The following is a 22,403-nucleotide window of genomic DNA, read 5'->3' on the forward strand; positions in this document are numbered from 1 at the left end:
GGCCGCCCCGCGGAGGCGGAGAGTGGGGCCCGCGGGGAAGGCCTGTGCGGAGGGGAGCCGCCCCCGGGAGCTGCCCAGAGGGCTTTCCCCTTCAGTGCCCCTTCTCCGTGAGGTTCTTCGGCTTTAGCCGATTAAAATTGGCTTGTGCGGCGGTGGCTGCTTTTCCCCTCACGGTTTTTTTTTGTTTCTCTCCGTGGAACACCTTTCCCGTGGCTGCGGGTCCCGTCCGGCGGCCTGGCATCGCCCGGTGCTGCTGGGGCTCCCCCCGCATTTGAGGAAACGCCACCTCGAAGAGCCCCTTTTTGTCTGAGAACGCCGGTGGCTTGGGTTCCTTTAACAGATTCTTTGAAATTACAAGCTTACAGGATGTGAAAACCCTGAAAGGAGTCTTTAGCGTCCCAAAATAAGACTGGTAGAGACTTTTAATTTTTTTTTTTTAAACGCATCAGCGTCTCAGACTTGGCAGGTGTTTCGTGGCACAGGCTAGAGGTAGACATGGCAACAAAAAAAAAAACCCGCAGTCCGGTGCTGTCACAGCTTTGTTGCTGTGTCCCTGCAAGCTGTGGGGATCTAAGAAATTACACCTGCCAGGTGCCAAGGTGATAAACTCAGAGAAGGTTCTTGGAACGTGGATATCCAAAAATAAGTTAACTTCCTGTTTTCTGAAAGCTTTTTTTTTTTTTTCTTTTTTTTCACTCAGTGCTGTCTACAAGTGCTTTCTTGAAAACTATGTTATCACTAGCTAAATTTTATGCCTACAGGGTGCTATTTCTTTAATAGCAGGTTTTCATGTGATGCCTTGTATTCCCCCTTTCGCTTCGGTGACTAGTTGTAGGGGTTTGTGCTAGGCAGGGAACAGTTAATTAGCTTTAATTGCTGGCAGTGGCTTAGCTTCCCCAGAAGGGCGGTGGAGGACAGGCCATAACTACCGGTCTGATGGCAGTAATTAAGACTAGTTAGCTGTTCTGTGGCTTGAGTCAAAATGCTGTCATCTTCCCCCATGAATTCACCTGCAAACCACTTAGGAGTAAATTTACAGCTTGGAAAGCTGTATAAGTAATGATCATAATAGGTGTATTTCTTCGAATCTTATTCTCTAATTGCTTTATTATGGTAAATAATTCAGCGATAGTTGCAAGTTGAAGGAAAATATTTCCCGAGTGATGCTAACTGAAGTACTTTATCTGAAAGTTAGGTTTATGCTAATAAAAAACTTCAGGTAGAGTTCTAGCTTTGACTGGAGTGCTGTCAAATACTGACCTTGTTAAACAGAATCTTAAATCTAACATAAACTTGGGGCGAAACAGCTCCTTTTAGACAAACATTAGGTGGTTGACTAAGATTTTTTTTTTTAAAAGAAATTAGGAGTGTGATCTTGAAATGCTGTTTGGCATTTAACAGCGATTTCAATGGAAAGGCTACGGGAGAATGATGGCAATAAGAAGAAAGATCTATTTAACAAAAAAACCCACCAACCCATAATTGGGCTAGTCCTTGCTGTGGGTTTTTATGTGTGTGTCTGTATATATATTGTGGAATGAAATGTTTCTACAAAACAAAGTCATCAAAGCCATGCTGTTACAAATAATCCCTTGAACAGCTGGCAAATGGACAATTTTTTTTTTTTTTAATTTATCATTACATAGATAATAGAACTTAATGGTTTCCTGATGTACTTAATACTCTAAAATGTGCTAATTATTTTCTGTTTGGAGGGGTTATTTAAGCTATTCTAATTCTAACTCTCAGTATATTTAAATATGTCTAAAATACTCTGATTTCTCAATTAATAGAAATTTTCTTTTCCATAAGTTGAAGTGTTACTTGCGTTTAGTGTAACTTCATCCTTGTACTTTTTAGTTAAAGTTGTGTGAAGCTACTTCTATTGCGCTTTTATTAAATCTAAATGATCATTGCACTGGTTTTCTCTGCCTAAGAAATGGGTTTGCATAGAGGAAAAGTGGGTTCCTTTTATCTTTTACGTTAAAATTTAACTAAATAGATGAAGAGCTAATTATGCTTGATATACATCCTCCCCAGATCTCAAAGCTTTTGAACGAAGACTTACTGAATATATTGCATGTTTGCAACCTGCTACAGGACGTTGGAGAAGTAAGTTTGATGTTCCGAGGGATAAACAGGATTCTCTCTTTCAAGCTTTTTAGATTTATTAGTGTGTATCTTTGACTTATGTTTGCCTATACAAAAATCTGTGCTTAAACTCTCTTTAAAGTTTCTGTGGCATACATTCAAACACTCTGCAACAAGATACCAAACTAATACTTCAGCCAGAGTTAGAAAAATGAAGTCAAGATTGAATTGGCTCAAGGCTGAATTACTCTGGAAATAGTTGGGGTAGTAAGTTGTATTTGTTTCTGGTTTGGTTTGGTGCTTTGTTGTGTGTTGGTTTTTTTTTTTTTTTTCCAAGGCTCAGACTTGCCAGTCAGTCACTATAGTTACTTGAACTAGATACGATTGGGTTAGATAGTGCCTATAAAATTGAAAGTGAAAAAGTTAAAGCAGCATGCCTTAAGGGCAGAATATGTCCTCGTCTCTGTTCTAACAGGAAAGTTTACAGGAGGAGGGAATGCAAAAATACCACCGAGATGCTGTCGACTTTGAGATCATTATGGTGGAAACAGACTGGTTTTTTTTGTTCTAAGATTCTGCTGAAGTTTCCATCCTCAACGAATACAAACATTTTTTAGAATATATAAAGCAGCATCTTTTTTCCAGAGAGGCCAAGAGGTTAATTCTAAATGAAGGAACTGGAAGAATGACTACTTAAAAAGCAAAACTTCAAAAAAAAAACCCCAGACCACCCCACCCCAAACCCCCTTGTTTCAGAGCAATTGGGAGGCAAAGCAGATATTTGTAGTAAGTCTACACAACTTGTGTGCACCTACTGTAGGAATGCATTTGGCTTCTAGAGTTGTCAGATGGAATTTAAAAAAAAGTACTGGAAACTTCTAAGCATATTTAAGTGAGGTTTGCATAACTAGTATTGTGTTTATGAGCTAACTTAATTTCCCAACTGCTTGTTTTGCTGGTTTTGTAATTCATGTAGAAGAGGGACTTTTTACTTTAATTATAATGGAGTATTTAACCCAGTGTGAACTTTTCATCTTGTTATCCCGGAAAAAGAAAATATTTATATAGAGAACAGCTCTATGCTTTTGATAGATCTTTTCCAAATTTATTTTGAAAACATAACTTGTTAGGGTTACCTTTTTTTTTTTAAATAATTTATCATGTCAAAAGCAATATGCAACTCGATAGTAAATTATAGCAGTCTTACAAGCCTGAAAGTGGTATTTCATCAACATCTGGGTTTTGTTTCCAGGTTCTTTCCTATGATCCTAAAGGCTGGTAACTCTGGGTCTTCTTTTTTTGTGTGTGTGTTGGTTTTTGTTTTTCCCCCTCTCCCCTGGTTTATTTGCATCCAGAACTGCAGGCTCCTCAGAAAGCACTCACAACTTTATGGGTGTGCAATAGAATAGGAGCTTTCTCTACCTTCATATCTGTTCTGTTTTCTTTTTTCCATCAGCTCCTGTTCCCCAAACCTTTGTGGTCTCTCAAAATCAGCCTAGTATCTTGTGTTATTCTGATATGTTTCTAGCATTATCCATTTACAGTGAATTGATGATTCATTCTGGACTCGTAGAGGTTTTTGTGCTAATGCTAATATGCCTTCTAACTCCTGTTTAAAGTTTGTGATTTTTTTTTTCTCTGTTAGCTTTCCTCGATTGTAATGGTGGGGAGCATAACACAACTTAGATGTGCCCCTGAAATTGCTGGTGCTCATGTCTCAGGCTTTTCTAACGTACAAGAGCTAATGGGGTAGAAGCTTTATTTCTGCTCTGCAATTTAATGGTGCTGGAGTTCTATTGCCCAGACTGTATAACCTCCAATAGCATACCCAACATTTGGTGCCATTCTTACTCCAATCTTCCAGCTCATATTTTTTGCTAACCATGCTATTTTAAAAACTTTAATTTCTTGAAAGCATCAGGATGTTTTTACTGGGCAGAATTTAGATTTTTGGTACCTATTTGTCCTGTCCAGGAAACTCGTATGGAATCTTTACGGTTTCACCTAATAGAAGTTTCTTTGCCTATTTTGATTGCTACCTTCCAAGTAGAAGCTTTTCCTCCCTCAGACGTGGGAGAAGAAATAAATGCTTCAGAGCTGCTACTGAAAAAATAAATGCTTTTTAATCTGAGTTATACTGTTCATGACTCTCGTTCTTTTCTTCATCAGTGATTCTGATAGTGGTATCAGTCTGCACAGCAACTGGTGCTTGGAACTGGTTAATAGACCCGGAGACACAAAAGGTAAAGATCAGGCTCATCCCAAACGTAGTCTGTTTTGTAGCTTGGTGTTGCAGTCCAGTGGTTTAGGATAGTATCTTGAAAACGAAAAGGCTAAAGGTGGTTTTTCTGTGAAACTGGGAGATCATTTTCACTTAAGCTCTCAATCTGTCTGGAATTATTGTGGAATATGGAATGTGTCCTGGGACAATGCCTAGCAAAATGCTACACCTTGAATGCTTAGCTAAAGAATTGTTCACATTTAGAAATGGCAGGAGCAGTACCTTTTTTTCTTTTTTCCTTAATTAAGTGAACTAGGCAGCAACTTTCTGTATGTTTTAAAAAGTGTGCAGCGGGACTAATCTAATCTCTTTTCTAGGTGTCATTTTTCACGTCACTTTGGAATCACCCTTTTTTCACAATTAGCTGTATTACCCTAATAGGCTTGTTCTTTGCTGGAATACATAAAAGAGTAGTGGCACCATCAATGTATCCTTTGGTTGTGTTTGTCAGGTTCAAAGCCTGGTAGTTAGTGCTGTTATGGAAGCCTATGCCAATATTGCTGTCTCAGTTTTTACTTACTCTGTGTCCAAGTTTTAGCTGCTTTCCTTGACTCAATCCACACAGTATAGCAGCCCGGTGTCGAACTGTTTTGGCAGAATATAATATGTCCTGTGATGATGTAAGTGTTAGTGGTTCATTGCCTAAACCTTGGGTTTGTTTTTTTTTTTTTAAATGCAAATAATTTGAAAAGGCACGCATGCTTTTGATTTTATTTTTTTTCTCAGTAGCACTTGTGTACACCTTAATAAATTCTGTGCCTCTGAAACTGGAATGTAGGACACTTCGTATTGTTCTGTGTGTTGTTTTAGACTTAACCTGTAAAATTGAAGTGTAATTGTTGGCCTCAACTTTCAGGATCTAAACTTTTTTTTTTTCTATCTTGCAGACTGGAAAATTAATTTTGAAACCTAGGCCTCATGTTCAATAAGGGCTTTCTTCCTTCGTTTTTTTTCCACTGCCATGGAAACCAAAAAATGACCTTTTTTTAAGGTAGTATGACAGCAAAAAACACAAACGGGACTGGTTGTCACTGCCTGGGAGTGAAAGTCTTACACATTTGACAGTGAAAAGTGTGCAATATTACTTTCTGGAATATTTATCCAAATTCTTTGTTATCATATTATCAGTGCTTTTGCTACTTCTGATTACCTCTTTTTCAGTATTAGTGTCACTTTTTTTACTTCAGCTAGGACAGAACATACAGGCGGAGTATGTTAATCGGCTACGAAGTTGGAACTTGAAAAATCAAACCTCATTTGTGTTACGTGTCTGTGTGAGCTATTGTAAATAGCAGACCGATGCCAGCGTGCAGGAAAAGAAGTAATATTTGCTGTATGGATTATTTTTCTTTCGTTCTCATGAACAGTATTGAGAGGAACACTTACCATTCCCGCGATGTTTTATGAGCACACTTAACTCAGTACAGCTGTCCTTGTCTCCTGGTCACTCTTTTTTTTTTGGAAAACTGGTTAAACGGCTCGCAGAGAGAGACTGTCTGTCTGTCCATCCGCCTGTGCTGGAGGAAACTGGTCTGACTGTTTGAGAACTTTGCAAATACACCAAGGAATCACATCTGTCAAATTGTACATACAGCGCGCCGGCCGCTTCCGTCGTGGTCGTAGGTAGCTCCTTGTTTGATCTGGTTCACCACACTGCTATTTTAAGGTTTTAATATTTTAAAAAGCGTCTTAAGTATGCTTGTATCTTCCTGACTGTGAGGGTTGTACTGTATCTGAAGGCCACGTGACCATTCTGAGTGGATTTTTATGCTGTGGACATGGAACTCGTATTGGAAATGTATAAATTTGGTGAAGCAGATGGAAAGAGTGCCACAATAAAGCAACAGACCCTGTTATTCAGAGTGGTAAAAACACGGCGTGGATGTTGTGTGAGTAACGTGCAACTTTGGAATGGCTGAAACTGTAAAAGGATCTTAGGAGTTTTAAGTTGTTCAAGGTGCCTTTCTTAATTGTTTCAAACTTTTAATTGACTAAAACTGCGAAGCTGTTGCAACTTGGGTAACTCCTGCTGGGAGGCAGACTGGCTTTTAAAGGCTGAGACCTTAGGAGTTGTCTCCTGTCGCGTTGTCCAGTAAAGTCTCCTGCCCATCCATCATTTTTAACTGCTGTACATTTTGTAGGTAATGTGTATAAAATAAATTCTTTGTATAAACAGCTGTCGCCTTCTTTTGTGCCGTGCGAGCGTGGATCTGGGGTGAAGGGAGAAGATTTTTGGAAGTTTTATGGCTGAAATGTGTTAACTTTCACACGGCGCCGGGGTCTCCTGTGTTTCCTGTGCATCTTATTGTTTAAGATACTGACCCCAGAGAGAAAAATTCCTTCCAGTTTTCCATCCTACAGGTCAACCTGGGATCCGTGAGTGCCGTTTCACTGTGTTCTCTCGGCATTTTTCCCTCCTTTGATGTTATTTTTGGGGGAAAACGTCCAGAATCGATCCATCCCTTGAGGATGTGGCCTCAGCCGGCTGGGGTAAGTCACACACACCCCCCGGTTCCGTGTCGGTGGGCCCTGTGTAGCCAAAAAGGGCGAGCCTTCCCTCCGCGGGGCCAGCGCTGGCCGTGGCGCGGCGGATCCCGCTCCGCGCCTGCGCGGGGTTCGCACACGTGGGTACGCGCCGGCGCCCCAGCGGCGCGGCCCGAGCCATGGGGAAGAGCCGGGCGCGGAGGTTCCGCAGGGCCCCCCATGGCCCCGCCGGACCCCAGCAGCGCCCCGAGGAGGAGGAGGGCGGCCCCGAGGAGGAGCCGGCCACCGAGCTGCTCAACCCCCCCGTCCCTAGAGACGCCCTGAAGGAGTTGGGGGGGTTCGCTGTGCCCGCCTGGGGGGGCGTTCCGCAGTCCCAGATCCACGCGTAGGAAATGCCTGCTGGAAAAGGACTGGGTTTTGGCCACTTGTTGATTGCATTCCTGGTTTTGGTTTAAGTTTTAGGGATAAAAACTGTATTTTAAACTTCCTCTGTGCGTGTTACTTTGGAATCAGAAGTAAAAATCAGTTTTCCTGTAAGTAAATAAATCCCCTTTGTTCACTCATTGAACAAGTCGCTGCTTGATTGGATTTCGGGACTAACATATTTAATCCTTAAAAAAAAAAAAAAGGCAAAAAGAGAGTACAAAAATATATAATCGCATGGGTGAGAACCTCTCACTTTCAGTGAGGTGGGATCTGATGTGCCACTCTCCTCCACTCTGCTCTTTGGCAGATGTTTATCTTTTCTGTTAGATTTCAGTGACTTTCCAGGGCAGGCACTTCTCTTGTATTATTTTTATGGTTTGCAGTTCTTACATCTCACCTAAACCTCTGCTACAGCAGGAGTCAGTGTCATCTTGTGGACATGGGGAACACTTGCTCCTTGTCTTTAGGCAGGTGTTTTTAGTCTAAAGGCCATCTTGTGTTTTCGTATTCTGTGATTTCTCGGTTTTTCTTTATGGTGGCATATGCTATGTCTGTTATGCTTCCTTTCCCCTCCCCACTTTTGTCCTTTTACTTTTTTAACATGGTAATCGAAGGCGGATATGAAGTCTCACCAGTGCCAGCTAGTGTTAAATCTGTGTCTGAACTGTGGCTTTCTTGTAAAACACTCAGAATAGTGTTTACCTAATCATATAGTTAACACACGTAACCCAGGCAAGGATTTATAAATGTCTATGGAAGTTAAAAGCTCTGGATTCTGTAAAGGAGCTGCAGTGCTGGGCCTGCAAATCAAAAGGCAGATGAGTCTTTTCACTCCATAAAAGCTTCCAGCTACCTGTTCCCTCCCCCTTAACCTGCCCTCTTGGTGTGTCCCCAGCTCCAGCATCCCAGTGCCGAGGTGAGAGAGTTTGCCTGTGCCAGCATTTCCAAGCTGCTCCAGCAGAAGCAGGTGATCCCAGCCTTTCTGCAGAGGGACGTGGTGCGGTGTTTGGGACCCTTGCTGATGGACCACAGCTTGGCTGTTCGTGAGACAGCTGCAGGAGCTCTCCGGTAAGTAATTCTTGATATTCAGGGCTAGAATGAGGTTCTCCTGGCATGGTAAAAGGAAAAAAAGAGTGGGGTTTTGCTGGTAAAAGCCGTGCTTGCTTCAGCTGTATTTTGAATAAGTAAACCTCTATCAGTCAGAGCCCTCGAGAGTGGGCTTTTCTTGCTCCATAGTCTGCCATGTCAGGAGCAGGGTTGAAGTTTGTTACTACTGTTTTATCCCCATCCCAATGCGCTGCTCTCCATCCTTATGTTAAGGGAAACAACCAACTGTAGCACGAAGAAATAGAACCTGAACGCTGTTAGGATGGCGTTTTGTGTCTTGGTAACGCTGTAGGAGGGGTGGGTTAGCTAGAGAGTGCACATAGCTGGCTTTTTGAGAAACTTTTAACTATTGAACTGCTTTGTTTTGAGTTAGTATTCTGTGATCAGCCCTTCAGCTTGCTTTATTTGTGCAAAAATGTAATGCTAATACTTCTTAATGTTCACAATGTTCTGGTGTTGTATCTTACACTGAGGAATACCTGACAGAAATACATGTTTTAGTACAGATAAACTTTCTAGTTATGCTAGACAAGTAAGTGGAAATATATATATATATTTTTTTTTTTTTTCCCCTAACACCAAAGTTATTCATATAATCATAGAATGGTTTGGGCTGGAAGGTAGTATTCTGTGATCAGCCCTACAGCTTGCTTTATTTGTACAAAAATGTAATGCTGATACTTCTTAACGTTCACGTTGCATCTTACACTGAGGAATACCTGACAGAAATCATGTTTTAGTACAGATAAACTTTATAGTTATGCTAGACAAGTAAGTGGAAAAAAAAATATATATATATTTTTCCCCCTAACACCAAAGTTATTCATAGAATCATAGAATGGTTAGGGCTGGAAGGGACCTCAAAGATCATCGAGTTCCAACCCCCCTGCCATGGGTTTATCTTAGGAAGGTAGAAGGTAGAAGACTAAAGTTACTGATTAAGCAGACTGATTTTTAAAACATAAAGTAACATAACTTTTAGAGAAGAATACCAAATACGTGAGGTTTTTTTGAAACATCCCTGGAAAATATCCTATCTGATCCAAAGCGTTTATATTTTTTTCCCCCCAGGAATCTGAGTGCTTGTGGAGGATTTGAAGTCTGTGATGACATGGTGACAAAAGACATCATGACGCCCCTTGTCGCACTTCTGAAAGAGGTATGTTTATTTTTATTCTGATTTAAAAACTGTTCTAGCCATTGAATTATCCCATTAAAAAAAAAAAAAAAACAACAAACAGTTTTTATAGCTATTATCAATATAAGATAGTTGAAAGATCTTTTAAAAGACTGCTTCAGTAGATTTAGTAGTACAAAAATTATTCTAGAGATTTCAAACCAGTTGCTTCTTCCTCCTGACCCGCTAACTTGGGTTCATGGTGAGTTTTGCTGCCTGGGATGATTTTTGTGTAACTGGTCTGGAGATTTTGGGATCTGGAACGTCAGTGAAGACGAGTCGGCTCTGTCAGTCGGGATCCAGATCCAACATTTATGCGGCAACATTATTCTAGTGAGGGTTTTTTTGGGAAACTGGTTTGTCTGAATGAGTTTTTGGATTTACACGTGGGTAGTTACTGCTATTGTAGAATAATCTGTACTGAATACCTATTCTTTGTTTGGTCCAGGTGTTGCAGTGCAGTTTGGAAATTGCATTGAATTCTGTCACCTGCTGTCTTTGTATGAGCAGCCTTGAGCAATACCATCATTTTCTGTATGTTTCTTCCCCATTTTAAAAATATGGGTAATAGCATTATTGTAAAGCACAGCAAGATATTAGCTGAATTAATCTTTGTGATTAGAGAGGACTGTTGAAAATTGCATACAGACTGTAATAGCAAGAAACAGCATTTCAGGTTCTAAAATTGCTAAGTATATCCTTAGTTAAACAGTTCTGAGAACTATTGAATGCAAAGCAAGTACTGTTAAGAGTCTTTCTAGAAGAAAAAAAAAATCATCAATGATTCAGTTCTATTGTGGCTCAGTTTTCATAAAGAGTAGGAAAACTTTCATAAAGAATAGGAAACTAGTCAGGTTTTCTGGTAATAAACACTTCATGAGCGATCTCTCCATTCGCTCTGCTGCTAATATTTGAAGTTTTTGCTTTTCTCTTGGCTTGTTTGTTTCCCAACCCTGGTTCTCTTGTTTGGTTGTAGTGTAGCACTGGACTAGATGCTAACCAGCTCTCTCCAAAGAAATGCAGAGAGATGAACAAAAATTATATTGAAGACATAGCCAACGAGGCTATTAATTTGCTGTGGAATGTATGGTAAGTGCTGTGTAAACACTGACCTTTTAGAAGAGCTAAATGAAATTGTTCCTGAGAAAGAACATGAGACAGAAAGGGAATGACTGTCCTTGCATGGGAAAATGTATTCATTTGCCGATTCTGATTTCTGATCATGTTGCTCCTATTGTGCATTGCTTAATAAATGGCAAGCCCTCATCTAATCTGAAATACAAGTTTATCTTCTACCGTAAATTACTTCTGTAACTGAAGGATTCTAAAAGTGCACAAAATTGGTCATTAGTTTTAGGGGAGTGACAGATTTTTATTTTTTTTCTATTGGTTGTTCCTCCTAAGTTCTGATACTGTTTTCTGAACGTGTTCTGTCGTATATATTTATAAGGATATATTCTTATTGTGATATGGGAGATGGAGAAAATTAAATTCCGATTGGTGAACTGCAGAGCTCTGGGAGTATGAGGAGTTTTTGTACTACTACCTCCTCCTGCAGGCCATCCCAAAAGTTAATGTGAAATGTTTGGACAAACTGTCCCTTAGTGACTGAGGCACTGATACAAGTCTACTGCTTGGGTTCATGGTGAGTTTTGCTGCCCGGGATGATTTTTGCGTAAACGTTCTGGAGATTTTGGGGTCTGGAACATCAGTGAAGACGAGTCTGTTCTGTCAGTTGGGATCCAGATCCAACATTATTCTAGTGAGGGTTTTTTTGGGAAACTGGTTTGTCTGAATGAGTTTTTGGATTTACACGTGGGTAGTTACTGCTATTGTAGAATAATCTGTACTGAATACCTATTCTTTGTTTGGTCCAGGTGTTGCAGTGCAGTTTGGAAATTGCATTGAATTCTGTCACCTGCTGTCTTTGTATGAGCAGCCTTGAGCAATACCATCATTTTCTGTATGTTTCTTCCCCATTTTAAAAATATGGGTAATAGCATTATTGTAAAGCACAGCAAGATATTAGCTGAATTAATCTTTGTGATTAGAGAGGACTGTTGAAAATTGCATACAGACTGTAATAGCAAGAAACAGCATTTCAGGATCTAAAATTGCTAAGTATATCCTTAGTTAAACAGTTCTGAGAACTATTGAATGCAAAGCAAGTACTGTTAAGAGTCTTTCTAGAAGAAAAAAAAAATCATCAATGATTCAGTTCTATTGTGGCTCAGTTTTCATAAAGAGTAGGAAAACTTTCATAAAGAATAGGAAACTAGTCAGGTTTTCTGGTAATAAACACTTCATGAGCGATCTCTCCATTCGCTCTGCTGCTAATATTTGAAGTTTTTGCTTTTCTCTTGGCTTGTTTGTTTCCCAACCCTGGTTCTCTTGTTTGGTTGTAGTGTAGCACTGGACTAGATGCTAACCAGCTCTCTCCAAAGAAATGCAGAGAGATGAACAAAAATTATATTGAAGACATAGCCAACGAGGCTATTAATTTGCTGTGGAATGTATGGTAAGTGCTGTGTAAACACTGACCTTTTAGAAGAGCTAAATGAAATTGTTCCTGAGAAAGAACATGAGACAGAAAGGGAATGACTGTCCTTGCATGGGAAAATGTATTCATTTGCCGATTCTGATTTCTGATCATGTTGCTCCTATTGTGCATTGCTTAATAAATGGCAAGCCCTCATCTAATCTGAAATACAAGTTTATCTTCTACCGTAAATTACTTCTGTAACTGAAGGATTCTAAAAGTGCACAAAATTGGTCATTAGTTTTAGGGGAGTGACAGATTTTTATTTTTTTTCTATTGGTTGTTCCTCCTAAGTTCTGATACTGTTTTCTGAACGTGTTCTGTCGTATATATTTATAAGGATATATTCTTATTGTGATATGGGAGATGGAGAAAATTAAATTCCGATTGGTGAACTGCAGAGCTCTGGGAGTATGAGGAGTTTTTGCACTACTACCTCCTCCTGCAGGCCATCCCAAAAGTTAATGTGAAATGTTTGGACAAACTGTCCCTTAGTGACTGAGGCACTGATACAAGTCTACTTAATTATGTGAGAAAGAGTGTGAATTGTTTAATTAGTAGGAATTGGAAACACCAGGTGAAGGAGAAAGGGCAACGCTTTTAATACAGAAATGGCTATAAACGTTGAAGTGATACAAGCCTGTTCTGAAAGTTCTCCTTGATTTTTTTGTTGTTGTTGTTTATCTTTGTAACAGCTCCAGGTCATTATACACTTAGGGCCATACAGAATTTTGTTTTGTACTGTACAGTTTTTCAGTGGAGCTGCCTCTACCTCTGTCTGCATGGCTGCTGGCTTGAGGCCTTCCTTGTAAATTCTTTTGTTTTTTAGGGACTGGAATCTAGAACAGTACAGAAAGTGCTTGCTCAGCATCTTGCACAGAATACATGACCCTTTGTAACTCTGACTCAACAATGTTTTGTGTTTCATTTTTTTTTTTTTTTAATTGGTTGTGTAGACATAAGTGCTTTGGAGCAGGAACTATAATCATGAAGTGTGCTATAAATCACTTCTGTGTTGTGAACTTTGTGGCAGTGACCGTGAACTGCTGACTTCATTGCCAAGTTTGATCCTGATAAAATCAGAGAGGGCATTGCTTTTGAAGATACTATGTCTCAGCATCAGAATTTTGAAGACCCTTGTAGCTAGTTAGGTCCTGTGCTTTTTTAGTTTGAATTTGTCTCGTATTAATACATTAGTTTAAAAATGGGAATAGCTGTGAAAACTTGAAGAAACACAAATCCCACTGTTTGATAAATGTGACGTTTACTGTTATTATCTTTGATGTAGAGTGCATTTCTGAGTGTTAAGAGCACTCAGTTTCTGGAGTAAGTGAATACTGATGAGAGAGGCAGCAGCCTGCTCTGTTGTCAGTCAGTCCGTGGATGAAGTCTTCCATGGCTGCAGAAAGTCCTGGGCTGGCTTGTAGCCCGCAGCTATCAGTTGCCTTTCACACTCTGGCTGGCTCTGCCCGAAAGAGACTGTGTTTAGGCTCCCAGATGAGCTCCTGGATACCGTGTGTGAGGAAGCAGCTGGCAGAAGCCACCTTTCCTCAAAGGTGTCCAGAGTGTTGCAGCCTCCCTTTCTCCATTTTAGGTAGAGTTGATGTAGCTTCAATAACGAAGGATAGCTCTTTGACTCATGTGTAGTTCTTAGGTAGGTTTTTAAAATAGGAGTAATAGTGAGTCTGTGTAACTTAAAATCTTGTTAGGGTAGTTTTTTCCTGGGAAGAGTGTTTTATTATTTTTTTTTTTTTAATGCATTAGTGAATGCAACAATACTGCAGTACACATATTCAATAAAGAGGGATGTCTGGAGGCTGTGTTACATTACATGAAGAAATTTTCCACGAATGTGGATCTGGCTATTTCAGTAGGTAAGTAGTAAAAATAGAAGATAAATAATTTTTTCTTTACGATATGAATGTAACACTGATGTCACATCCCTTGCATAAGGTACCTGCCTTAGCATTACTTAAACTTTACACTGAATATAACACTTTGAATTCCCTTCTGAACAGCACGTCATTCAGAAGTTGGCATCTGTTGTGCTTGTTTGCAGTCCAAAGGAGAACAGCTCATTGGTACTTAAACGGGAGGAAAAATTTTGTGGAAAGAAAGCTCTAGACAGAGGCTGTGTTTTTCGTTTTATTTTCTGGTTTTAGTAATGAAGGGTTTAATTTGTAGAGCAAAGAACATAGTCAGTCTAAAAAAAAACCCAAACAACTCCAATCGCTTTTAACATGGTTTTATTAGTAGCGTTGTTAGTATAGTCTTATAAAGGTCCTATAGATATATGTGCTCAGAGTGTTTTTTGGTGTTGTCCCTAGTCAGCATACAACAGAGGAACTGGATTTTGAGGAGCTGGAATTAATACAGCCAGTTCCATGTGGTCTGGGGTACTGTCCTCACCTGTTTTAGGTACAGGTTTGCCATAGAATGTCTTTTACTGTAAAATGCAGCTTGTGAAGGACAATGTCACACCATTACAACATGATGCTGCATGAAGTGTTTTTTCCTCTGTCTGATGTTTCGTTACTCCAGCTTTCAGGAAGACAATGCTTTCTCATTAGGAGAGTGAAAGCTACTATTGGGTTTATTAATTATCTTTGTTGTTTGCTGCAGCGAACTGCTTGCAGGCGGTGACAGAAGATAATCCAGATCTTCTTTCTTCATTTAATGCTTCTGCACAGCAAGTATTGGAAACGGTGATGTTGTGTCCAGAGAGCACCATGAAGCATATCCTTCTGAGAACACTGATCGCAGGTACGATGCTGGAGGGCGTTCCTTGCTCTGTGATGGTGAGGACAGCAGGTAAAGGAGGGTGGGAAGGACAGAAGGTTTAGTCTTCTCTGCTATAGTCTGGACACTGGATTGTCAAAGCCTGTATAGATGGTTCATGAAGTTATTTCTGCCTTTGGGATTGTGTTTTTTTTGGGATATATGCAACTAGTTTTAAAACTGTCTTAAATGCTTTTGATTCTGAATTCAGTACCTGCTCAGTGTGATAACCCATTTTAGCTGTTCGTTTGGTTTTCAACAGTGAAATGAGTCAATAATAAGTAGCACAGGAATTGTTTTCATCATAGTAGACATAGATTTTTACTTCAGATTCAGTAGCTTGCTTTCTTGTTTCTACCTCAAATGCTTACTCAACCATGGTGATTTTTGATACCGGCATGTAATAAATTAATTTTGAGAATCCTTAGAAAATGGTTATTTCATGTAGGTTTGTTACCACTGGTAAAGTGTCACCAAGGTTACTCCACATAAATATTCTCTGTGTACTTATATGCTGAAATTTACTTGAGCTTAATACGTGGGCATAATGTAGTTATTAGAGATTAATATATGAAATGCTAAACAGAAAAAAATATGAGTCTGTAGAGAAGGAACTTGAACATTCATACTGAAATATAAGCACTGAGTATTTTAGGTAGTGGAGGCTGTGTCCTTACAAAATATACAGCTATTACAGAGCTGGGAATTGAGTTTTAAAATAATTTTTATATTTTAACTATCTCATGCTTAGGCACTATCTGGAATATCAAGGATACCATCCCACCAGGCAGCCTGGGAAGCATGGTTAATGCAATCCTGAAGATATTTTCAGAATCATTAGCAATAGATGCTGGGGAAACGATAATTCGTATGAATGAAGCTGAAAAAAACAGGTTGAAACTTGCTGCGGAGTCAGAAACAGAGGAAAACATGAGTGATGTTATTGACAACTGTGTTGTAAGTGAAGATGACATGGAAGAAATACCAAAAGGAAAAGTCAGGAGAGAAAATGACATTTCAGATCTACTTCCAGTAAGTGTGGCTGGCTGGCTCTCCAAAAGCTTTGTTTGGCTGAGCATCTGACCAGCCTTGACTCAAGTGTGAGCCAGAGTAAACTACCTATGAGTGTTACTAATCCTAACTCCCAATTAGCTTGACTGTTTTAGCCGAAACTTCAAAGAGGAGCATGGAGAATTTCAGCACAACTTGTTCCAATGTGGTTGAGTTGCATGGCACATCAGGAACAGGCTGCCCAGAGAGGTGGTGGAGTCTCCATCTCTGGAGACATTCAAAACCCGCCTGGACACATTCCTGTGCAACCTGCTCTGGGTGGACCTGCTTTGGCAGGGAGTTGGACTAGATGATTTCCAGAGGTCCCTTCCAACCCCATAGCATTCTGTGCTTCTGTGATTTGCATTGTTTTCCTTTAGCAGAAGGTATAGGTTTATCTGACACTTCCACCTGCAGCTACTGTGAGAAGTTCTCATCTCCACTCCTCATCTCCACTCCTGATCTGCCCAGGGAGGTTGTGGAGTCCCCTTCTTTGGAGATTTTCAAGACCCACCTGGATGCAGTCCTGAGTAACATGCTCTGACAAGCTCTAGGCAATCCTGCTTCAGCAGGGGAGTTGGACTAGATGATCTCTATAGTCCCTTCCAACTCTAAAAATTCAGTGAAAATTCAGTGAAATAAGGCGAGTGAGACTTTTAATGTTTGTAACTCTTCAGTCATGAGTGGAGATGACAGAGTCAACAAATGCATTCACTAGTGTGTGTATGTGAAATGAATAACAGAAATAAATGTTTTGTGTTAGGGTTTTAGCTAACATTAGCTAATCTTGTCTGTTATAACTTTAGTGAGGGTGGTGTTTCTTAAAGGTAAAATTTGTTCTAGCATCCAGCAGAAAGATGATAAGCGTCCCCCCCACCCTGTTTGCTTCTTTCTTTCCTTCTTTCTTTATTTCTTAATGGGGAGGGATGAGAAGCATTCCGATTTAAAAACTGATCTAGCCATTGAATTGTCCCATTAAAAATAAAACCAGTCAGTTTTTATAGCTATTATCAATGTAAGATATTTGAAAGATCTTTTAAAAGAATGTTTCAGTAGATTTAGTAGTACAAAAATTATGCTAGAGATTTCAAACCAGTTGCTTCTTCCTCCTGACCCGCTAGCTTGGGTTCATGGTGAGTTTTGCTGCCCGGGATGATTTTTGCGTAAACGTTCTGGAGATTTTGGGGTCTGGAACATCAGTGAAGACGAGTCTGTTCTGTCAGTTGGGATCCAGATCCAACATTATTCTAGTGAGGGTTTTTTTGGGAAACTGGTTTGTCTGAATGAGTTTTTGGATTTACACGTGGGTAGTTACTGCTATTGTAGAATAATCTGTACTGAATACCTATTCTTTGTTTGGTCCAGGTGTTGCAGTGCAGTTTGGAAATTGCATTGAATTCTGTCACCTGCTGTCTTTGTATGAGCAGCCTTGAGCAATACCATCATTTTCTGTATGTTTCTTCCCCATTTTAAAAATATGGGTAATAGCATTATTGTAAAGCACAGCAAGATATTAGCTGAATTAATCTTTGTGATTAGAGAGGACTGTTGAAAATTGCATACAGACTGTAATAGCAAGAAACAGCATTTCAGGATCTAAAATTGCTAAGTATATCCTTAGTTAAACAGTTCTGAGAACTATTGAATGCAAAGCAAGTACTGTTAAGAGTCTTTCTAGAAGAAAAAAAAAATCATCAATGATTCAGTTCTATTGTGGCTCAGTTTTCATAAAGAGTAGGAAAACTTTCATAAAGAATAGGAAACTAGTCAGGTTTTCTGGTAATAAACACTTCATGAGCGATCTCTCCATTCGCTCTGCTGCTAATATTTGAAGTTTTTGCTTTTCTCTTGGCTTGTTTGTTTCCCAACCCTGGTTCTCTTGTTTGGTTGTAGTGTAGCACTGGACTAGATGCTAACCAGCTCTCTCCAAAGAAATGCAGAGAGATGAACAAAAATTATATTGAAGACATAGCCAACGAGGCTATTAATTTGCTGTGGAATGTATGGTAAGTGCTGTGTAAACACTGACCTTTTAGAAGAGCTAAATGAAATTGTTCCTGAGAAAGAACATGAGACAGAAAGGGAATGACTGTCCTTGCATGGGAAAATGTATTCATTTGCCGATTCTGATTTCTGATCATGTTGCTCCTATTGTGCATTGCTTAATAAATGGCAAGCCCTCATCTAATCTGAAATACAAGTTTATCTTCTACCGTAAATTACTTCTGTAACTGAAGGATTCTAAAAGTGCACAAAATTGGTCATTAGTTTTAGGGGAGTGACAGATTTTTATTTTTTTTCTATTGGTTGTTCCTCCTAAGTTCTGATACTGTTTTCTGAACGTGTTCTGTCGTATATATTTATAAGGATATATTCTTATTGTGATATGGGAGATGGAGAAAATTAAATTCCGATTGGTGAACTGCAGAGCTCTGGGAGTATGAGGAGTTTTTGTACTACTACCTCCTCCTGCAGGCCATCCCAAAAGTTAATGTGAAATGTTTGGACAAACTGTCCCTTAGTGACTGAGGCACTGATACAAGTCTACTTAATTATGTGAGAAAGAGTGTGAATTGTTTAATTAGTAGGAATTGGAAACACCAGGTGAAGGAGAAAGGGCAACGCTTTTAATACAGAAATGGCTATAAACGTTGAAGTGATACAAGCCTGTTCTGAAAGTTCTCCTTGATTTTTTTGTTGTTGTTGTTTATCTTTGTAACAGCTCCAGGTCATTATACACTTAGGGCCATACAGAATTTTGTTTTGTACTGTACAGTTTTTCAGTGGAGCTGCCTCTACCTCTGTCTGCATGGCTGCTGGCTTGAGGCCTTCCTTGTAAATTCTTTTGTTTTTTAGGGACTGGAATCTAGAACAGTACAGAAAGTGCTTGCTCAGCATCTTGCACAGAATACATGACCCTTTGTAACTCTGACTCAACAATGTTTTGTGTTTCATTTTTTTTTTTTTTTAATTGGTTGTGTAGACATAAGTGCTTTGGAGCAGGAACTATAATCATGAAGTGTGCTATAAATCACTTCTGTGTTGTGAACTTTGTGGCAGTGACCGTGAACTGCTGACTTCATTGCCAAGTTTGATCCTGATAAAATCAGAGAGGGCATTGCTTTTGAAGATACTATGTCTCAGCATCAGAATTTTGAAGACCCTTGTAGCTAGTTAGGTCCTGTGCTTTTTTAGTTTGAATTTGTCTCGTATTAATACATTAGTTTAAAAATGGGAATAGCTGTGAAAACTTGAAGAAACACAAATCCCACTGTTTGATAAATGTGACGTTTACTGTTATTATCTTTGATGTAGAGTGCATTTCTGAGTGTTAAGAGCACTCAGTTTCTGGAGTAAGTGAATACTGATGAGAGAGGCAGCAGCCTGCTCTGTTGTCAGTCAGTCCGTGGATGAAGTCTTCCATGGCTGCAGAAAGTCCTGGGCTGGCTTGTAGCCCGCAGCTATCAGTTGCCTTTCACACTCTGGCTGGCTCTGCCCGAAAGAGACTGTGTTTAGGCTCCCAGATGAGCTCCTGGATACCGTGTGTGAGGAAGCAGCTGGCAGAAGCCACCTTTCCTCAAAGGTGTCCAGAGTGTTGCAGCCTCCCTTTCTCCATTTTAGGTAGAGTTGATGTAGCTTCAATAACGAAGGATAGCTCTTTGACTCATGTGTAGTTCTTAGGTAGGTTTTTAAAATAGGAGTAATAGTGAGTCTGTGTAACTTAAAATCTTGTTAGGGTAGTTTTTTCCTGGGAAGAGTGTTTTATTATTTTTTTTTTTTTAATGCATTAGTGAATGCAACAATACTGCAGTACACATATTCAATAAAGAGGGATGTCTGGAGGCTGTGTTACATTACATGAAGAAATTTTCCACGAATGTGGATCTGGCTATTTCAGTAGGTAAGTAGTAAAAATAGAAGATAAATAATTTTTTCTTTACGATATGAATGTAACACTGATGTCACATCCCTTGCATAAGGTACCTGCCTTAGCATTACTTAAACTTTACACTGAATATAACACTTTGAATTCCTTTCTGAACAGCACGTCATTCAGAAGTTGGCATCTGTTGTGCTTGTTTGCAGTCCAAAGGAGAACAGCTCATTGGTACTTAAACGGGAGGAAAAATTTTGTGGAAAGAAAGCTCTAGACAGAGGCTGTGTTTTTCGTTTTATTTTCTGGTTTTAGTAATGAAGGGTTTAATTTGTAGAGCAAAGAACATAGTCAGTCTAAAAAAAAACCCAAACAACTCCAATCGCTTTTAACATGGTTTTATTAGTAGCGTTGTTAGTATAGTCTTATAAAGGTCCTATAGATATATGTGCTCAGAGTGTTTTTTGGTGTTGTCCCTAGTCAGCATACAACAGAGGAACTGGATTTTGAGGAGCTGGAATTAATACAGCCAGTTCCATGTGGTCTGGGGTACTGTCCTCACCTGTTTTAGGTACAGGTTTGCCATAGAATGTCTTTTACTGTAAAATGCAGCTTGTGAAGGACAATGTCACACCATTACAACATGATGCTGCATGAAGTGTTTTTTCCTCTGTCTGATGTTTCGTTACTCCAGCTTTCAGGAAGACAATGCTTTCTCATTAGGAGAGTGAAAGCTACTATTGGGTTTATTAATTATCTTTGTTGTTTGCTGCAGCGAACTGCTTGCAGGCGGTGACAGAAGATAATCCAGATCTTCTTTCTTCATTTAATGCTTCTGCACAGCAAGTATTGGAAACGGTGATGTTGTGTCCAGAGAGCACCATGAAGCATATCCTTCTGAGAACACTGATCGCAGGTACGATGCTGGAGGGCGTTCCTTGCTCTGTGATGGTGAGGACAGCAGGTAAAGGAGGGTGGGAAGGACAGAAGGTTTAGTCTTCTCTGCTATAGTCTGGACACTGGATTGTCAAAGCCTGTATAGATGGTTCATGAAGTTATTTCTGCCTTTGGGATTGTGTTTTTTTTGGGATATATGCAACTAGTTTTAAAACTGTCTTAAATGTTTTTGATTCTGAATTCAGTACCTGCTCAGTGTGATAACCCATTTTAGCTGTTCGTTTGGTTTTCAACAGTGAAATGAGTCAATAATAAGTAGCACAGGAATTGTTTTCATCATAGTAGACATAGATTTTTACTTCAGATTCAGTAGCTTGCTTTCTTGTTTCTACCTCAAATGCTTACTCAACCATGGTGATTTTTGATACCGGCATGTAATAAATTAATTTTGAGAATCCTTAGAAAATGGTTATTTCATGTAGGTTTGTTACCACTGGTAAAGTGTCACCAAGGTTACTCCACATAAATATTCTCTGTGTACTTATATGCTGAAATTTACTTGAGCTTAATACGTGGGCATAATGTAGTTATTAGAGATTAATATATGAAATGCTAAACAGAAAAAAATATGAGTCTGTAGAGAAGGAACTTGAACATTCATACTGAAATATAAGCACTGAGTATTTTAGGTAGTGGAGGCTGTGTCCTTACAAAATATACAGCTATTACAGAGCTGGGAATTGAGTTTTAAAATAATTTTTATATTTTAACTATCTCATGCTTAGGCACTATCTGGAATATCAAGGATACCATCCCACCAGGCAGCCTGGGAAGCATGGTTAATGCAATCCTGAAGATATTTTCAGAATCATTAGCAATAGATGCTGGGGAAACGATAATTCGTATGAATGAAGCTGAAAAAAACAGGTTGAAACTTGCTGCGGAGTCAGAAACAGAGGAAAACATGAGTGATGTTATTGACAACTGTGTTGTAAGTGAAGATGACATGGAAGAAATACCAAAAGGAAAAGTCAGGAGAGAAAATGACATTTCAGATCTACTTCCAGTAAGTGTGGCTGGCTGGCTCTCCAAAAGCTTTGTTTGGCTGAGCATCTGACCAGCCTTGACTCAAGTGTGAGCCAGAGTAAACTACCTATGAGTGTTACTAATCCTAACTCCCAATTAGCTTGACTGTTTTAGCCGAAACTTCAAAGAGGAGCATGGAGAATTTCAGCACAACTTGTTCCAATGTGGTTGAGTTGCATGGCACATCAGGAACAGGCTGCCCAGAGAGGTGGTGGAGTCTCCATCTCTGGAGACATTCAAAACCCGCCTGGACACATTCCTGTGCAACCTGCTCTGGGTGGACCTGCTTTGGCAGGGAGTTGGACTAGATGATTTCCAGAGGTCCCTTCCAACCCCATAGCATTCTGTGCTTCTGTGATTTGCATTGTTTTCCTTTAGCAGAAGGTATAGGTTTATCTGACACTTCCACCTGCAGCTACTGTGAGAAGTTCTCATCTCCACTCCTCATCTCCACTCCTGATCTGCCCAGGGAGGTTGTGGAGTCCCCTTCTTTGGAGATTTTCAAGACCCACCTGGATGCAGTCCTGAGTAACATGCTCTGACAAGCTCTAGGCAATCCTGCTTCAGCAGGGGAGTTGGACTAGATGATCTCTATAGTCCCTTCCAACTCTAA

General features: G+C 39.7%; 2 protein-coding genes across 2 annotated transcripts in view; both read left to right on the plus strand.

Moving 5' to 3' along the window:
• CNEP1R1 (CTD nuclear envelope phosphatase 1 regulatory subunit 1) overlaps positions 1-6,549 on the plus strand; it is a 6,716-nt gene extending 167 nt beyond the window's left edge. The window contains exons 2-6 of the mRNA XM_014942192.1: positions 2,041-2,112; positions 4,261-4,334; positions 4,690-4,799; positions 4,938-4,992; positions 5,260-6,549. Coding sequence (XP_014797678.1) covers positions 2,041-2,112; positions 4,261-4,334; positions 4,690-4,799; positions 4,938-4,992; positions 5,260-5,301 — 353 coding nt within the window. The 3' untranslated portion in view covers positions 5,302-6,549. The remainder of the gene's footprint in view (positions 1-2,040; positions 2,113-4,260; positions 4,335-4,689; positions 4,800-4,937; positions 4,993-5,259) is intronic.
• A 452-nt stretch (positions 6,550-7,001) lies between these two features.
• Positions 7,002-22,403, plus strand: part of HEATR3 (HEAT repeat containing 3) — a 30,950-nt gene continuing 15,548 nt past the window's right edge. Inside the window, exons 1-7 of the mRNA XM_014942193.1 lie at positions 7,002-7,161; positions 8,178-8,350; positions 9,461-9,548; positions 10,543-10,655; positions 13,870-13,979; positions 14,728-14,868; positions 15,635-15,915. Coding sequence (XP_014797679.1) covers positions 7,036-7,161; positions 8,178-8,350; positions 9,461-9,548; positions 10,543-10,655; positions 13,870-13,979; positions 14,728-14,868; positions 15,635-15,915 — 1,032 coding nt within the window. The 5' untranslated portion in view covers positions 7,002-7,035. The remainder of the gene's footprint in view (positions 7,162-8,177; positions 8,351-9,460; positions 9,549-10,542; positions 10,656-13,869; positions 13,980-14,727; positions 14,869-15,634; positions 15,916-22,403) is intronic.

Source organism: Calidris pugnax, unplaced genomic scaffold (assembly GCF_001431845.1).
Source record: "Calidris pugnax isolate Ruff unplaced genomic scaffold, ASM143184v1 scaffold28, whole genome shotgun sequence".
NCBI lineage: Eukaryota > Metazoa > Chordata > Aves > Charadriiformes > Scolopacidae > Calidris > Calidris pugnax.